Source organism: Antechinus flavipes, chromosome 2 (assembly GCF_016432865.1).
Source record: "Antechinus flavipes isolate AdamAnt ecotype Samford, QLD, Australia chromosome 2, AdamAnt_v2, whole genome shotgun sequence".
In the NCBI taxonomy this organism is placed as follows: Eukaryota; Metazoa; Chordata; class Mammalia; order Dasyuromorphia; family Dasyuridae; genus Antechinus; species Antechinus flavipes.
In genome coordinates, this window is record NC_067399.1 from 674,119,780 (window position 1) to 674,138,376 (window position 18,597).

The 18,597-nt window shown below is 51.7% G+C and overlaps 1 protein-coding gene across 3 annotated transcripts in view; it reads right to left on the bottom strand.

The window, feature by feature from the left end:
* ATAD1 (ATPase family AAA domain containing 1) overlaps window positions 1–18,597 on the bottom strand; it is a 49,239-nt gene that overhangs the window by 22,297 nt on the left and 8,345 nt on the right. Inside the window, exons 4-6 of one of the 3 annotated variants that reach the window (XM_051982648.1) lie at window positions 12,638–12,859; window positions 3,980–4,154; window positions 903–1,001 (exon numbers count right to left, since the gene is read on the bottom strand). In XM_051982648.1, coding sequence (XP_051838608.1) covers window positions 903–1,001; window positions 3,980–4,141 — 261 coding nt within the window. In that variant the 5' untranslated portion in view covers window positions 4,142–4,154; window positions 12,638–12,859. Of the gene's footprint in view, window positions 1–902; window positions 1,002–3,979; window positions 4,155–10,419; window positions 10,553–12,117; window positions 12,243–12,637; window positions 12,860–18,597 lie in introns of those variants that run through there. The other 2 variants (XM_051982649.1, XM_051982650.1) reach the window with 2 other exon arrangements.

Genomic DNA, 18,597 nt, shown 5'->3' on the forward strand with positions numbered 1-18,597 from the left:
GCCTCTTCCTGTTTCCCAGACAACCCCGGCATCGCCAAAGATTTATCAGAGAAGAATAAACTCTGGGGGCCCAGGCCCGGAAAGGCTGCCAAGTCTGGCTCCCGGGGGACAACAGCAAGTCACGAGAGCATCAAGTGGGTGCCGAGGCAACCCCGCCTCAAAGGAGCTCCGAACCAGGAGTCTTTGCCTAATTAAATACCCTGAAAAAGGCAGAGCCGAGCATTTTAGAAGTGCCCCTTACAGAACAGCCTCCTGGACCTCCATTTATCTTGGTCCACACGAACTAACGAGGATGCTTCGGGATTTGGGGAGAGCGAGGTGGGGGACTGTTAAACAAAGTCACAGACTAGGGAAGGCCTGGGCAGAACCTGAAGGGCACTTTGATGGCAGAATCTGCCCCTACAATTACAGCCAAAATCTAGTTACCCAACTCCAGGCAACTTCAGAACAGTTAATACTCCTATCGTGCGGCTAACGTTCTGTCCGGGGGGAGCACACAGAGATGGCGAACGAAGGAGGCGCCGGGAGGCTGGCTCCAATTCTGGGGGCACAGGCTCTGTCGGAGGACCCTTCTTGCCTCCGATCAGACAATGTGCCAATCGCAGGGAACTCGGCAAGGGGCTCTCCCGAGCTTATCTAAGTGAATTCAAACCCGGGCTGGAAGCTCTGCGGGCGGCTGTTCTTGGGGACACTTTATCAAGCTACATTTAAAATGTATTAGTCCTAGAACATGTGAACTCGCTCCAACTCAAACAAGGAGCCGCCCTCTCTAAAAAGGAACAAGAACCCCCAGAGTTCCTCATGGTGTGGTTCACCTCAGACACTTCCCTTACAAACTCTTTTGGAAATTTCTCACTATTCTAAGTCAAGGGAGGTGCTGGAATGAAACAAGAGGCGCTTACGTGCATGTTAAGCGGGTCCACCAGGTGGGCGGCGATGCTCATTTCATACTCGGAAAGCTTTACATTTTTCACTCCAATTTGCTTCATTAGTTTTTCTGCCTAGAAGAAAAGGAAAGTTTGGACATTAAGTGATCTCCTTCCATTTTTCTCTTAAATAAGTCTGGAATTTCTTTTAAGTCAGTCTAGAAATCCGTAAAGAGCCGGCAGGCACCTCTGGCGGCTTCCTCAGGCCCTTTCCCTCACTCTCCCTGGTGAGCCCCAGGACAGGAAAAAGGTTAATACAGAGGGTCGCTATTTCAGCCTAGTCTTGCTCTGCCTTCTCACCCGTCTAGGAAATTTAAAAGATCAGGTACCTGAGGAGGAAAGGGATGAAGAGGAAGCTTAAAATAGACTGAGGTACCTGAGGAGGAAAGGGATGGAAAAGGAGGAAGTTTAAAACACTCAGGTACTTGAGGATGAAAAAAGAGGAAGTTTAAAATAGACTAAAGTATCTGAGGAGGAAAGGGATGAAGAGGAAGCTCAAAATAGACCCAGGTACCTGACGATGAAAGTGATGGAAAAAGATGAAGCTTAAAAGAGGCTCAAATACCTGAGGATGAACAAAAAAGGGCACCAGGTGAAACAGACCAGCAAACCCAAGGGCACAAATCCTTGTAAGGACAACTGGATTGGTCTCTTCCCCGGGCCGTCCTATAGAATCAGGCTAATGCCTCAATCAAGAACATTTATTAAGCATTAGGTGCTAAGGGCCAGGCAGCCAAAAATGAAATGGTGTGCGTGCCTCAGGGAGCCTACACTATAGTGGAGAGCGAGCCTAGGAGGAGGAAAAATGAACATGGCCTGAGGGACACAAGTCCACACGTCCTGTTATTCCCCCATCTGTGTCTGATAGGGAAAGCGCAGAGAGGGGCTACATGGACAGCAATGCTCCCACACAGCCTGCTTTCTCCCACTAAACTCCCCTCCCCAAGCTTGCCAACCACTCAGGGACAATTCCCCACAGGGGATGAAATCCTCCATCTCCTGCCTTTGCACTGGCCGATGGGCCCGCCGGAAGCTCTCTCTCCTCCCTTCTGCCTCTGGGACCCCTGTCACCATCGGGGGGGACACGGTGATTTGCTCAATAGCTGGATTTCAATGAGACAAAGTCATCATTCTCTCTTCCTTGGTGAGAACCAAAGTCAGATCGAACGGCGACAGCTTGAGATGCGACAGCCAAGCTTGGCGTCCTTGGTGTTGGACTGAACTCTAAGTACAGCACCTTGGTCCTCCCCAACTCAGTCTACTGGGGGGAGTCTTTCCACGCTTGGGGGAGACAGCCCCCAACTCTCTGAAGGGTTACCCTCTGCCTGGTTGTGGCCACTGTGGATGGCAGGACTGGGTCTCAGGGAGGAGGGCACCCACCTTCCACCCAAATGGCACTCCTCGCTCCCCCTACTTCCGGAGGCCCTCCAATCAGCCCTCCCCCCATGGCCATCCCCTACCTAGGGCGGCAGGGTGTATGTGTGTGTGTCAGGAATATGGAACTCAAAATCTGAATAAATAATATTAAAGTGGTTTTTACATGTAATTAGGAAGAAAAATATTAAATTAAAAAAGAATGGATGGACTCTTGGTTATTAGCTGAAGCTTACTGATCCTTCTTAGAATTTCAAGTAACTGAGAAAAGGCCAAATTTCACATGCAAGTTCATGGACACCCCTTCCCCACACTTCCCAGCTTAAAAATCCCTCTTCACTACAGTTACATTAAAGCTACAACACAAAACCAGCTTTATTGTTTGTGACCAAAAATCGGCCAGAGAACTGCAAACTAAGATTTTCAAATTCAATTACATCCAACGTAAGAGCGATTTAAATATGAGCAATATTGACTAAGATAAGCTGGCTGTCCAATCTCTTAAAGAAATCCCCTCAAGGCCCACTGGGAAGAGCAGCCTAATCAGAATCCTGCTTTATACTTCATCTTTTTTCTTCCTTGAGAACAACCAAGCTCTCTGACTTTTCAGTGGAAGATGAAACAAAATATAAAAAAATGAAAATAAAATATAAAGAATTAAAACAAAGATAAAAATGATTATTTTCATTATACGGCACTAAAAAGCATTTTGCATGAACAAAATCAATTCAGATCTATCAAGAAGAGACCCAGAAACCCAGAATTCTGCATAATCACTGTTTCCTTATAGGGAATTAAGAGAGACATTTTGGACTGAGTCACTGGTCAATGGCTAAGTGGTTAAAAACCAGTAACACTTCTCAAAGGAGGGACTGCAAATTCCTAGCAAAGATTGCCTCAATTCACCAAGAAGAGAAATGCAAATCCAAACAACTCTAAGGTTTTAGGGAAGGAAGGTGTGTTGGGAAGGAGGAAGAAAGGAAGAAGTGAGTATTGGAAGGGTGACAGAAAATACCACTACAACGTACTGTGGGAGGAACTGTGAATGATTGACGAAGGAATGGCCAATAATCATTCTAGAAATCAAACTGGAACTACGCTTTTTAGAAGGTGAACAAAGATCCATAATCTCTACCCCGAAGATCCCAGGAGGAGGCACAAATGATGTCAAAGACACAAAGAAAGGCTCCGGAAAATATTTCTAACTTCTTGTGATGGCGATGAATTGGAAACAAAGAAGGTGTCCATCAACTGGGGAATAAATAGATTGTGGCCCACGCACGTAACAGAAAATTGCTGCAAGGTAAGAAATGATTCCCCTGCTGAATTCGGAGAAGCATGAGGAGACTTGCATAACCTGGGGCGGAGCAAGGTAAGAAAACCAGGAAAACACGAGCGAATGCAGTGAAAAGGGAGGAAGGGGGCTGTGTCCTGTGCAGGGGAGAACCAGGACTGCGGATCCGGCCTGGTTTACGGGCCGTTTCAATATGGTACCCAGAATACCTTTCCCCTGGGTGGAGGAATGGAGATAGGGAGGGGCAACAATAAAAACTTTTAAAAAGAAATTAAGGAGACTATCAAATGGAACCCAATGGCTCTGAGTCACGGCCGGCACGTGGTGATGCAGAATCTGTTTTAAACACAATGGAGACAGTCTGTCTGATATTTATATTCCTCACCTGTTTCTGAGCTTCGACTTTTTGCTTCCTGGTTGGATCAATTGCGTCTACCATCCACTTTATGGTAAAATATGTTACGGCACCAAATATCGTCAAGCGGAAAATTAAACCAACAACTTCATTCCGACTCAGGGGACGAGAAAAGGCTTCAGCATGCACCATCTTGATTATTAACCTGAAAACAAACGGAGAAAACGTCACCTCATTAACATCCACACGGCCAACAGCTCAGTCTGGTTTTGGCCAGTGCTGAAACGAGCCGTGATTTTTATTCTGGCCCCAAATTCACTGTTCCTTAAATTGGTTTGTAAATGGCTAATTATGTTAAAGCATAAAGGCCTATCAATTTAGAGAATGACTTGAGCAGCCAAAGGATAGAAAGAAGCAGTTCTCACAGGGACTGGAAGCCATCAGCCACAGAAAGCAGTCCTGAGGCCCACCTCACACCCAGCCACCTTTACGAAGTGTTTCGTGGTTTGCTACTTTACGGGGTAGTGAGGTGGCTCAGTGGACAGAGAGCTAGAACCTGGCCCCAACACGACCAGCTGTGTGACCCCGTTTGCCTCAGTTTCCTCATCAGTCAAATGAGCTGGGGAAGGAAAAAGCCAAATCTGCTGGTGTCTTTACCAAGAAACCCCAAAGGGGGTCACACAGACGTGACTGAAAAATGACTGAAAAGCACTTTGCCATCATCCTGTTTGATCCTAACATCAATCGTGTGGGGTGGGGGCTGTGATTACCCCCAAATAACACACAGAGAAGCTGAAGCAGACAGAGGGGAAGTGACCGGCGCAGGATCATCCAGTGGGCGTCTGAGAACTCTGGTCTCACCAGCTCTAGGCACAGCGCACCAGAGGGAAGGAAGCAGAGGGTCTCCTGGGGCAGAGAGGGTGGCTCCCACGCCTCGGGCAGCAGCAGGTGGGAACCCGAGGATGGGAGGAACCCGAGGATGGGAGGCGCCTGGATTCCAGGCCCACCGAGACAACGGAGGAACACAAGGAGGCCGGGCAGCAGCCATTTGTCAAGCGGCACCCGGGGAACACCAGAGGCCCTCTCCCAACAGCACACACACCACACATACAGGATCCATACAGGGCACATGGGAGTCAAATAGGTCTCATGGCTCATGGGAAAGGCCCCGTATGGGAGAGAGGACAGAAAAGGGGAGGGAGGAGCCTCGAGACAGCAGGGGAAGGGCCCAGGGTCAGTGGGGAAGTCCTGGCGAAGGACTGCAAGGTCATGGAGGCCGTGTTATCAAATGGGCTGCAGGGTGGGAGGCAGGAGGGCTGAGGGGCTGGGCTGGAGATAAAAGGAGCCCTCTCCTGGGTAAGAAAGGGCGTGGTGCAGCTCGCAGGGAGAGACTGGTCGGGCTGCGGGCAGAGTCCAGATGTTACAAGGTCCTTCCTTCGCTCCGGGCCCACCCCAAACTGCACAGCTCAGGACACACTGGCTCTGAAGCTGCACCGTGCCTTTCACCCACTGCGCACTCAGCTGCCAGACGGCGTGGCCGCCATTCGCCCCGGTGGGGCCGCCAGAGAGGGTCCGAGGCTCTGAAGTCTGTCTTTGTTGGAGGAAAGCTCGCCGTCATCAGGGAATTCGTGCATCCCACTCAGCTTTACTGATGTAACGGGGGCACTAAGAAGTGGAGACAAAGAAGCCTCCCCAAAACTGGCCCAACATCCACAGGGACAGGAGCCCCCTGCTGGGGGAAGACCTGCCACAAGGGAGCAGGATGAAGGGGACCCACGGGGGGTGCAGGGAGGCTGGGGCACTGTCGCCCCCACCGTAGGCAGAAGGGAAGGAGGGGGGGTTCCCAGAGGCAGTCCAGGCTGCCCTCTGACTTACAGAGAAGCAGATGGGCCTCAGCCACTCCAGCGTTCTCCATCAGCCCCTGGGGGGCCGGGGCCACATTCCAGGCTGAGGAATCAACCTGGGTGGCCCCTGTCTGTGAGGAGACAGATGAGCCGAGGGCTCCCTGGGCAGCTGGGCCCAAGATGGGGCAAGCCAGGACCTCCCCTCAGAAAGCCCTTCAATAGCTGGAGGAGAGGGAGAAGAACCAAGGGGAGGGATGTCTGCCCATCCGAGCTCATGGGCACCTTGGGAGAGAGCCAAGGAGGCCGGCCCACGGGCTGACGAACCCCAGGCTCAGAGGGCAGGCAGCCAAGTCCGGAGCAGTGTGGGATGCTGAGGCCCAAGGAAAAGGTGCTGGATGTGGCCGCTGAGATCCCAGAGAGGGATGGGGATGAAGGAGGAAAGGGGAGATCCCGGAGAGGGATGGGGATGAAGGAGGAAAGGGGAGACCCTTGGAGTGGGGGGATCCCTAAGAGGGGTTTGTCCATGACTGGGAGAAGAGAAAGCCGCAGCTACTGCTTCTGGAGCCCTTTTGAAGTCACACAATAGGCCTGACCAGGGGGCCTGGACCAACTGGGGATCGGTGGGCGGTGACCGAGTGTTGCCTGTGACCGAGCTCTCCCTGGCCCGGCCTCTCCAGGGCCCCCACTGCTTCCTGCTCTCACTCTGCAAAGGGCACATGCTATCCATGACCCAACTGAGCCACCAACACCAGGCCGCCATCTTCCTGCTTGGATCGGATTCCCCCTAAGCTCCTCTTCTGAAGCAAAAATAGATCTTCTTTAAGGACCACAGACGAGCCCAAACCCGTTTCTATTTGCTGAGAAAAGCCCCGATGGGCCGAGTTTTATTGGGCAGCCAACCCACTTGCAGCACAGGCCCGAGGCACTGGGGACTGCAGGCTTGCAGACACCGGTGGGAAGGAGCAATCGGGCCCAGCGCCAAACGCCAAGCGACGGGCAGCACTCTTAGGGCTTCCCCCCAGGCTATGCTTTAAACTCGAAAAGCCCCTTCCGTTCCTTTTGCTTCACAAAGTCCTGGCCCTGCCCAGTTCACAAACTGCCGGGTGGCCCCGTGGATAGAGCACTGGGACCAGGATTCGGAAGAGCCACATTTCACCACAACCTCCGACACTTCCGAGCCCCGTGACCCTGGACATTTAGTCTGCCTACCTCAGTTTCCTTAGACACAGCTCAGAACGGCTCATTTCCTACAGCTGTGAGGACAGGACATAAAGCCCTTCGAACAGTGCCGGGCACACAGGAGGTACTACATAAATGCTTTCTTCCTCCCATCTCCCCCCAAAGATTTGTGAACTATGAGAAAAATCTAGTTGTCGTTACTCAAAATACTGTTTTTCTGAGAAAATGGGTTCCAAATTTTAAATGTGACACTGATACGCTAATCTAAGTGGGAAAATGCTTGAATTTCATTCTAAAGCGCGTCCTATTCGCCAACTTCTAAACAATGACCTTCTGTTTCCAAACAAGTTCCACAACCATTCTATACTTCAACATCTAGCTCCGGTCCTCTTGGCAAATCAAGGAAAAAAGGCACATCTTTAAATTCTGTACATGAGCCCATTTCTTTCTTAAGCAGCTCTATGTCAATAATGACTTGGCAGCAGACTGAGGGGAATAAAGGGGTGGGCTGAGGCAGCCGCCCATCTATAACCGCCCCAAAATGCAGTGTGAGAGCCCCCCCCAACCAAGGAAAGTTACGCTCCTCGGCCGGGGCTCAGGAACCTCCAGCACCTGGCCTAGAACTTTTTCCAGGAACAAGGTGACAATGGCGAGATGCTGTGCTCAGACTCCCCGAGAACGCTGGGAATCTGCTGAGGCGGTGAGCAATCGGCACCCCCTTAAAGGCCATCGGGAAGGACGGCACAGATGGCTGCTTTTACAGCTCTCGGAAACCTCTGTTATCGGGCTTTTCCCTGGGGCAGAAAGAGCTCCAGCCCCACACCAGGAACCCCTCGGTCTCCGGGTCCCACCCGGTATCTGCACGAGGAAGGGGCCCGGGCAGGCCCTGGGAGCTCGGCTCCCTCTGTACCTGCGTCCTCGGCCACTCCTTCGGAAACTCCAAATGGCGACGCAGGCGGCCTCTCCCCGCGTTACTGGCTCTACCTCGAGGTCACGTCACTTGGAAATCACTTGACAGATGCTCTTTCAAAAGCGGGCAATGGAGCGTCTGGTCTCCCTCTGGCACTTCCAGATCTGATGCCCTGACTCCGGGCAAGGACCCGAGATCCTCGGGGACACAAAGGGGGGCTCGCCGGCTCCTGTCTCCAAGAAGTGGGCAGTGCAGGGGGGAGGCGGAGCAAAGATCTCGGTCTCCTGCCCACGTCTGTGCCGCAGTCGATGGTCGCCCGGCCCCGGAGCCGGCTCGTCCCCATGTGGCTTGGCGCGGGACACTGGGCTGCAGCTCCACGTAAGAGAGCACTTCCGGAGGGGCTGAGCCCCAGGACAGCTTCTGCCCTCCTGGAGAGGAGCCGTTCTGAGGGCCCGGGAGCCGAGGCCTCCCGGGCGGGCCAGACGTGGTGGCAGCGTGGGGAGGGCTGGCCTGGCCGGGCAGGGCAGCCTGGATGTGCTCCCTCCGGCTCTAGCCCAAAGGCCCATCGGTGGTGTGGAGAGGGCCGGCCTGGCCCGGCAGGGCAGCCTGGACGTGCTCCCTCCGGCTCTAGCCCAAAGGCCCATCAGTGGTGTGGAGAGGGCCGGCCTGGCCGGGCAGGGCAGCCTGGACGTGCTCCCTCCGGCTCTAGCCCAAAGGCCCCTCTCATTCTGGCCTCCAGGCCTTGGCAAACATGGGCCGAGGGAGGCCCTGCCTCAGCCCTGGCTCCTGCACTTTCCAGCCACACATGCCATGACCTTGGGCAAGCTGTCCCAGGAGGAGCTGGCCAGGGCACCCACAGAGGAAGGCGCTCCAAGCCGGCTGACCATCAGGAGGTGACTCCTCGTGGCCCAGAGAACCAGGATGCACATCTGGACCCCGGACGCCTTCTGAAGACAAAGCCTTTCTCTTTCTTGGCCCTCGGGAGTCAGAGATCCTCTGGAAGCCGCCTCCCTCCTCGGTTCATGGGCAGCGGGCCGGGGGCGGGGGGAGGGATCCTTCCCGTCTTGAGGGCCCATGAGGTTATTTGGGGGCAAAGGAAGATCTAGTACAACCTTCTAGGGACGTGAAATCCTTCGATACTTGGGCTCCTTTCAGCCCAGCTCGGACCTTCGGCCTTCAGAATCCGAGCAGGGGCCGTGGATTTTGGGGGCACAAGTCTCAGGAGAAGCTGTTCTGAGGCTCCCCAGGTCACCCCACGAATCCTCCCTCCCCAAGCATTCACGAATCCTGAGAACAGCTCCCACGGAAAGCCAAGTGAAAAGTGGGCCAGGCTCTCGGAAGGAAGCTGCACGAGCACGTATCCAGGCAGACGCCCCCTCCGTTCTCCCCTTTGGAGTGGCCCCCACCGCTCCCCCCTCCACTCATCCAAATCTCCCGGAGCATTACTGCCTCTTCCCCCAAAAAACTAACTTGGAACCATCTTATTTTCTGCATGTTCTTCTGGGTAGAGGACAGCTCCCCCTTCTCCCTCCAGGCAGGGATGGCTACCCTGTGGCCAGCACTCCCATTACACAGATGAAGGAGCAGCAAGCTGAGGGGGCTGGCCCAGCAGACACCAAACTGCCTGAGCCTGGAAGCCCTTCCGAGCGAGGCTGGCCCGGCCGCTGGCCCCCTCTGTCACATGGGGATGGGACCCTTTGGGAGGGGCCTGGACCAGACATTTACTTGGGGGGAGGGGGGAGGCCCCTTGGCTTCTGTCACTTCGGGCCTTGGATGATTCATTCCCAGCATCTTTGGGATCCTGGGCTTTGAAAAGCTGTCACATGTAATCAATACCATCATGTGGTCAAGCATCCTCACTAGAGCTGCGGATGGGGGCTGGGCCGGGAGCGCCGAGAACCACTGACCTGGAAGCAAGCTCCGGGTCTAAGAGGCCGCGGCTGGCAGGGGGCTTTCCCCGCGGGGCCCTGGCAGGGGTCCTCTCTAACCACCGGGCGCCCCCTCCTGCTCCCCTGCCTTCCACCTCAGGCAAGCACTTATTAAGCACCTGCTGTGTGCCCAGGCGCCGGACACGAGGCTCTCGGCGGATTCGGGAAGGATGGGGAGGAGGGGAATCCTGCCCCCCCCCCCCCCAGGCTGCCGGGAGCCTGCCATCCCTCTCCCCTTCCTCAGTTTCCTCAGCAGTGACGTGGGAGACTGGCCCCGGGTCCTTTCAAGATCCCAGGGGGGTTCGGAGAGGGAGGACCTCAATCTCCCCGGCTGCAGCAAGGGGGCCCACGAGGCCTCGCGCTGGGGGCCGAGCACCCCCACTCTCCTCCCCTCCCCCGCGCCGAGCCCGTGACCTTGGGCGGCCCCGCGAGCTCGGCCTCGGTTTCCCCGGGGCGCCGGGGCTGCAGGGCCCGTTCGTGCTGCGGGGCCGAGGTTCGGAGGCCCAAACCGGAGGGGAGCCCGGTGCGGGGTCCCAGGCCCGCGGACGGGGAGGGGCCGGCCCGGCGCGGCCCCGTGACCTTCCGTCCCTCCTTCCGCCCCACGCTCACCTGGTCGCGCGGAGGCCGCCGAGCCCGGCCCGAGTCTCGCCCGGAGCCCGGAGCCCGGAGCCCGGAGCCCAGAGCCTGCAGCCGAACCTCTCGACACGGACCCGCCGCAGCCGCCACCGCCGCCGGGGAACCAGCCAGGGAGCGGAGGCCGCGGCGCGCAGGGCGCATGCGCCACCACGCCCCCGCAGCCTCCGCGCCGGGTTTTCGCTACCACCGACGAGGGGTGCGGAAAGGAGCGCCGGGAGAGGGATCTGAGAACCGCGGCGGCCTCCTTGAAGGGGCGGAGCATCACCCGGAGGGCTGGAAAGCCCGGAGAACACGATCCTTTCCGGAGAGGCGCGGCGCGGCGATAGAGGCTATCATCTGGAGTTGGGGGTCCGGTCTCCTCTCTTCCCGTACCGGGAAAGCGAGATCCGAGAGAAAAGGGCTTCCCAAGGTCACAGGGTCACGGAATCCCAAACCGAAAGCGGCTCGGCGGATTTCTCGGGCAACGTCCGTCTCCTGCCTGTTGTAGCAGCCTGCTTTCATTTCTGGTTTGGGGCCTTTCCAGGACTCTGCAGTGGGAAAGGAAGCTTCCTCCTCCGGGAGCAGCTCGTGCCCAGAAATGCCAGGTCCGGCCCGTTATCCCTGTCCCGGCCGACGGGCATTTCCTCATCCGGCAGGTCCCTGGGTCTGGGAATTCAACTCTGCTCTATTTCTCAAGCCCACGCCAAGCCCAGGCGCTTAATCAAGGCTCGGCGCCCGAATGAAATCCAGCATCTTCGCTTCGCAGAGGAGGAAACCGAGGCTCAAAATAGGGCAAGTGGCCTGTTCCAAAGCGCAGTTAATGATGAGGAGCGTTGCCCTTCCGGGCCTGCAAAGCACCTTCCGACCGTTAGGTCATTAAGTACCCAGGGAGGGGGGGGCTGTTTCCATCCTCAACTCGAAGGTAAAATAGGGGAGACTAAGCTACTTGTGTGGCTTCAATGTCGCCTCTGGTGCCTGTTACCTGTGTGACCTTGCTCAGGGTAACCAACTTCACTGGGCCCGTTTTCTCCTCTATCAAATGAACTTGGACTTCATCCCTTTCCAAGACTCCACAAACTCTCCGTCCGAGGTCCTAGAGTACGTGTTAAAGGTGGAATTCGAACCCAGTTCCGTCCCGTTAGGTCTGGGTTTGGTGGAGAGCCGAGACAAATGCTGGGTCACTCCGGGAGAGCCCGGGGTCCAAAGGCATAAGGCCGGGGTTTACCTCCTGGAGTCCAGAACAGCCACTTCCTGTGGCTGACCTTTGACAAAACTCCGTTTCTTTTTTCTCCTCGCGGAGTTCCCCCGGGCGCTACCCGCCGCAAAACTTACGGGAGAAAAGACTTTGTACATTTGTAAAGCTACAAAAAATGGCACCGAGTCGCTCCGGTCACTCTCCAGAACAGGCCCCGACCGGATTATCCAAACATGAGTTTGCGTACATGTACACACACGTTCCATTACAGACCCACGTGCACCCCCACACGTCCCTCCAGGCTCCCCAACTCCAGGGAGGATTCTTTCTCCACCCGAGCCCTGGCTCCGTCCAAGCCCTAGCCCAGAGCGCATGGCAACAAGTCAAGCCCGAGCTAAAAAGGAGCAAAGGAGCCCTCCCGCCCCTCGACCCCAGGCAAGGAAAGTCCCCCACGTGGCCCCTCCGCGCCTTCCCTGCGGCCACTCTAAAGGACCAACCTGGCTCTCGCCCGGCCCAGCTCGGACTCCGGCGGCTTCTTCTCTCTCCGGGCAATCCGCTTTTAATCCTTTCGGTCCCGAAACCGAGCCAGCTTCCTCTCTCCCTTTCGGAGGTTTGGGAGCTTCGTGTCAGTGTCGCTTTAAGAAAGGAGGGAGGGCGCTTCCTCCGAAGAGCCCGCCTCTGCCCCAGGAGGGTCCCGGCGGTCACCGGGGCCCGGGTGGCCTTTCCTGCCGCTGCTTCCCCGGGAGGCGGGGCGCGGCTGCCGCCCCGGGAGCTCCCCGCGCTTTCTCGGGCCCTCCTCCTCCCTCCGGGGCTCGGGAGGACTTCCAGCGCTACAAAGTATCTCGTCGCCCGGGCGTCTGCTTCCAAAGCCGCGGGCCTCGGGGAGCTGGGGCGCCCGCGAAAGGGAGGGGCGGCGGACTTAGGGCGGGCGCGAGTCCAGGGAGGGTTTATTAAAGCAAAGGCAGCGTGGAGAGCGGACGGGGCCGAAGACCTCGCGTTTCTCGGGGGGTAACTCACCTTGGAAAAGTAACTTCGTTTCTCAGTCTCAGTTTCCTCTTTTGTAAAATGGTGCTAAGAGTCTCCACTGCAAAGAGCCGTCTCGAGATTCAAATGACATATTGGTAACGTGCAAACTTCACAATATAAATGTCCGTTGCGGCCACTATTACGTGCTAGGGACTGGATACGGCGATCGCTGCTGCTCTCCCGGAGCAACCTTCTCCCGGGGGGCGTCCGGGGCTGGAGGAGAGAGAAAACGTTTCACGGGAAAAGTCGGGCCGTCCCCCTAGAGCTCCCCTGGCTGCTCCCTCCTCCCCACGCCCCTTTCCTTCCCTCCTCCCCGCCACCTCCAGCGCGTTATCAATGTTTTCTCCACCACTTAACCGAGTTTCGCCATCAACACAATAAAAAATCGGGCGGGGATTTGCAGACTGACTGATTTAAATCAAGAGATGATTCGCAGGCTGACTGATTTAAATCAGGCCGGATTTGCCGGCTTACTGGTGTCCGAGGTGCTGCTCGCAATGAAAATTTAATCATGGGCTCTAGTTAGCGCGTTTGGCGGGCGCACCCCTGCAGAGAAGTGTGTGTGTGTGTGTGTGTGTGTGTGTGTGTGTGTGTGTGTGTGTGTGTGTGTGTGTGTGTGTGTGTAGGAGCGTGTGGAGAGGTGTCCCATTGGCTGGAGGAAGCCGGTCTGGGAGCAGTCAGCGGACAAGTGCAATTTTGCAGAGCTTCTATTCGATACTTGGTCCAGGCGGCATCCTAACAAGGTGAGAGCACCGACCTAGGGAGGTAGAAGCCCTTCAAACTGTATATGTCCAAGAAATCTTTTTTTTTTTTTTTTTTTCCTTTCCCTGAGGCAATTGGGGTTAAGTGACCTGCCCGGGGTCACACAAGCTAGGAAGTGTTAAGTGTCTGAGGCCAGATTAGAACTCAGGTCCTCCTGGCTTCAGGGCTGGTGCTCTGTCCATTGCACCCCCTCGCTGGCCCTACTTAATCCAATTCTTGACCCATGTAGCAGTATTGGCTCTCGCAGGCCTGAGCAAAACATTTGCCAGGCTGGAAGGTTTGGGAGCTGTCCCGTGGCAAGAAAGGAATCATCACCAGAGGCCCACTGCCTTTGCTAGCAGAGGCTTGACTGGCAGAGGGTCTCATTATCCCCTCCCCAAGTCTGAGATCTTCGCTTTAAGGTACATTATTACTGAGAAGCTTAAGAGCAAAACTCCTAGTAAAACTCCAATGATGTGCTATTTGTAAGGCACTTAGCACAGTGCTGGGCACATATTACACATTATAAAAATGCTTATTCCCTTCCTCCCCTCCCCCCAAGAATGCACTGATAGAGATCCGTTGACCTCTTTTGACCAGTACCATGGCGGATGCTGCTGGCCAGAAGTGGGCAGCGGCGTTAGCCAATTACGATTTGAGCTAGCTAGCCAGAGTCATAGACAGATGATGGATGGCTCCATAGATGGACGGATGGATCGGCCGGGACTGAGGATACAAAAGCAAGATGGCGCCCACTCTTTAGGAGCTTACAGCTAATGAGGGAAAACAACGGAGAAAGTGGGGCTAGCCTGGTGGGGACAAAGTAGCCAGGGTTTAGGTGGAGCAGAGCCCAGAGTGAACCAGGAGCAGTGTGGCTAGGACTAGTGATGACATGACACTTCTAAATACGTTAAGACTAATGTGGATCCAGATACTTTGTCCAGAAAATTTTAAAAAAAATGGGTGATACTGGAAGAAAGTGTTGGAGCAATCTATGTTTCTCGGAGTGGGAAGGAAGAAGAGAAATACACATTAATTAAGCACCTACCATGTGCTAAGTTCTTTATAAATATCTCATTTTAATAGCCAGGTGGAAATACAACTGAGAGGTGATGATTCCAAACCTCTTAAATTGCCCACAGCAGAAGCCGCCTTACTTCTGAGACAATGACTGACACTGGAACTGTGCAATTGGAATTCCAGATCCCACACAAAGCCAGGAAGCAGGAGATGCCAGTAGCCCCCCCTGGACATTGTCTAATAGCCATGAAAATCTCATGACTTTGGATAGATAGGTCAAGAAAGAACTTTAGAGGGCAGCTAGATGGCACAGTGGGTAGCGCACCAGCCCTGAAGTCGGGAGGACTGATTTCAAAGTGCCCTCAGACACTTAATACTAACTAACTGTGTGACCCTGGGCAAGTCACTTAACTCCAATTGCCTCAGGGGGAAAAAAAAGAACTTTAGAGCAGGTGAGAAGAGGATTTTATTGTTGCAGATGTCACAACAAGTGTGAAACTTGTCACAACTACGCACAGAGAAAAGCATTACCAACTCATGCTGCCTATTTGGGGAGCAGAAGTATCAGCAAGCTTTTGGAGTTTGTCTGTATTGAACCATCATCTCTTCCCAGAGGTGGACATTATAATTTCACCAAAGAAAAGTTGGGCCAGATCCTAGATCATATCTACCTGAATAAATCCTTGTAACAGATCACCCGGGATCACTCAGTTAAGACTTACACTTTCTCTCCAGGCTCATCTTTTCCTTCTTTGCAATGAAATCACCAAGTAACTTTGTATGTGGTGATTGAACTAAATGATATCTAAGATCTCTTTCAGTTCTAGATTCCATGATTGTAGTCCTTCCAGTGTGGCTACACGGCTGCAAATTGGGGACTGCTACCTTCTCTGAAGAATCAAAATGGTACAGATCACATATGGTCAGTAGGAATGGACAGTCCCATATTATTTTCAGACAAGGAACAGAGAAAAAATATATTATCAAGGACAAATAGGATTAGAGAGGGGGAAAGTGGGAAGGTCACATAGCCAAGAGTAATAGATGAACGCTCCAGAAGCGACTTGGAACACAGATGAAGGCCATGTATTCTCTCATTACTATATTCTATGATTAATCCTCCTCAGAAGCCAACTTTTATATTCATTTACTTATTTTTTGCTGAGGCAATTGGGGTTAAGCAACTTGCCCAGGGTCACACAGCTAGGACTTATTAAGTGTCTGAGATTTGAACTCAGGTCCTTCTGACTTCAGGCTGGCACTCTTATCTACTGCACCACCTAGTTGTCCCGAGAAGCCATTTTTATTTGTGGAAGGGTATGCCTGTTGTTTATGGGAGCAAATAGATTTCATATTATATAGTTTTATAGCTACAATAATTAAATCTTTGCTTTAAACTAATTATGTCTACAGGCTGACTACAGGTAAGCTCACTAGTGGGGGCTCATGTGCTCATGCATTTTACATGTGTAGCCTCCTTCCTCCCCACTTCTGGTCTGTTGTCATCTTTCTATTACTCTTTCCTTTACTCTATTACTCTTCCCTTTACTCTTATTACTCTTTCCTTTATTTATTACTCTTCCTTTTACTCTATTATTCTTCCCTTTACTCTATTACTCTTCCCTTTACTCTATTACTCTTCCCTTTACTCTTATTACTCTTTCATTTACTCTATTACTCTTCCTTTTACTCTATTACTCTTCCCTTTACTCTATTACTCTTCCCTTTACTCTATTACTCTTCCTTTTACTCTATTATTCTTCCCTTTACTCTATTACTCTTCCCTTTACTCTATTACTCTTCCCTTTATTCTTATTACTCTTTCCTTTACTCTATTACTCTTTCTTTTACTCTATTATTCTTCCCTTTACTCTATTACTCTTCCCTTTACTCTACTACTCTTCCCTTTACTCTTATTACTCTTTCCTTTACTCTATTACTCTTCCTTTTATTCTATTATTCTTCCCTTTACTCTATTACTCTTTCCTTTATTCTATTACTCTTCCTTTTACTCTATTACTCTTTTCTTTACTCTATTATTCTTCCCTTTACTCTATTACTCTTCCTTTTACTCTTATTACTTTTTCCTTTACTCTATTACTCTTCCTTTTACTCTATTAGTCTTCCCTTTACTCTATTACTCTTCCCTTTACTCTTTCTCCCTACCTTCTTGTTGGTTATCTATCTGCTTTCCTACTGTGAACCTTGGTTTTTCTCCCCCTTTTCTTTTAAAACCTTCCGAGGGAAATGTGTGGTGAGATCTCTAGGGCCCCAATCTTTCCTTTCTGCTAAGATCAGAGCCTGGAACCTCCATCAGTATCTCAGTCAATCAACAAGCATTTACTGAGTTCCTTCTTTGTTCCACGCATTTTACTAGGATGTAAAGACAAAAGATTTCCTGCCCTCAAGGAGGAATAACAGCAGTAATAATATGGTATATTTTGTTTTAGTGAGCTTCCTGCAGACTTGGGGTGTGAAACAAATTTTTCCAGGATCACATATGGCTAGTGTATTAAAGAGATAAGTCCTCCTGGATGGGTTCACTGTTTAACTACTCCTGGGGGCTTCTGTAGACACACACACACACACACACACACACACACACAAATATATGGACATAGACCACATGGCCTTTAGCAAAGCTTCTTAAACTGTGGGTCATAATCCCCTATGGGGTCATGTAAATTTTACATTAGCAAAATATATCAAATATTCTGTCAAGATTTAATTTTATGTAAAAATAAACTAACAATTCATCTCATTAATAAGCAAATTTGCTTTCATTTTAAATAAATGGTAAAATTATATATAATACCTAAATTGTTTTTAAATGTGTCTTTATAATTTATGACCAATTAATGCTTGATGTGTTTGTTTATTTTATAAACCTGCAAGCCTGGGGCCACCTAAAAATTTCTCTGGGGAAAAGGGGACAAGAGTGGAAAAAGTTTAACTTGTGTAACTACATTATGCCGCTAGGTGGCGACATAGTGCATAGAGCAGCATTAGAGCAATTTTCTCCGGTTGATAAAAAATTGGCTTTGAGAGTCTGGGCAAAAACCGTGTCAGGGTTTAACTTGGGATTTAGTAGGTTGTACTTTCCGCGGACTGAGGGGCGAGAGGGGTGGCCTGGAATCCAAAGATGGGGGCTCCTTTTCTGGATCTGCAATGGACTGACTGGGGGTTTGGGCGATTCACTCCCGACTGTCAGCAATCTCAGCAGAATGAGGGGACTGACACAAATGGCCTCTGAGGACCCTTCTGCCTTTAGATGAGAGAGAGAACAACTGCACACACAGAGAAAGAGACAGACAGAAACAGAGAGATGATGAATGAGTATTAAATGCTTTATAAAAATGAGTTTCTATTAAGGTCCTTTTTATGTTCTGTACATTTCTCCTCCCAGAGAGCCATTCTATAGAACAGATATTATTATTATTTAAAGATTAAAAAACAGTAGCTGACAAAAATCATCATAGCTGATTGGTGCGTTAAAAAAGCCCCCAAATAGGTGTGAGGTACCATATTCTGACTCGGTTCTTCTGTCTCCCTCCTTCACTGTATTCTTCATAGTCAGCATTTCATAGAGCACAATAATATTCTGCTATGTTCCTGTGCTAGTTTGTATAGCCATTCTCCAATCAAAAGCCATCTGCTTTGTTTCTAGTTCTTTGCTACCACAAAAAGGGCTGCTATTTTGGCAAGGGAAATCTTATCAGTGTCTTTCCTGGGATATAAGCTTAGTATTGGGATTGTTAGGTCACAGGGTATGGCTATTGTAGTCACTTTATTTGCATAATTCTAAATTGCTTTCCAAAATGGTTCAACTGATTCACAGGTCCACCAACAATGCACCAGTATGTCTTAGATTGAGCATTTATTCATTTGTTTGTTTGTTTATTTGCCAAGGGAGTTGGGTTAAGTGACTTGCACAGTCACACAACCAGAAGTGTTAAGTGTCTGAGATCAGATTTGAACTTAGGTCCTCCTGACTTCAGGGATGATTCTCTATCCACTGAGCCACCTAGCTGCCCCAGATTGAGCATTTATTAGGCATTTACAATGTGGCAGACACTCTGTTATGATCCTCTAATGGCACAAAACCTGTTTCTCTATTTATCAACCAAGAAATACACAGGGCAGCATCAGCAAGGTTAGGGAACACATACAAAAGCAAAGGTTCTTAATCT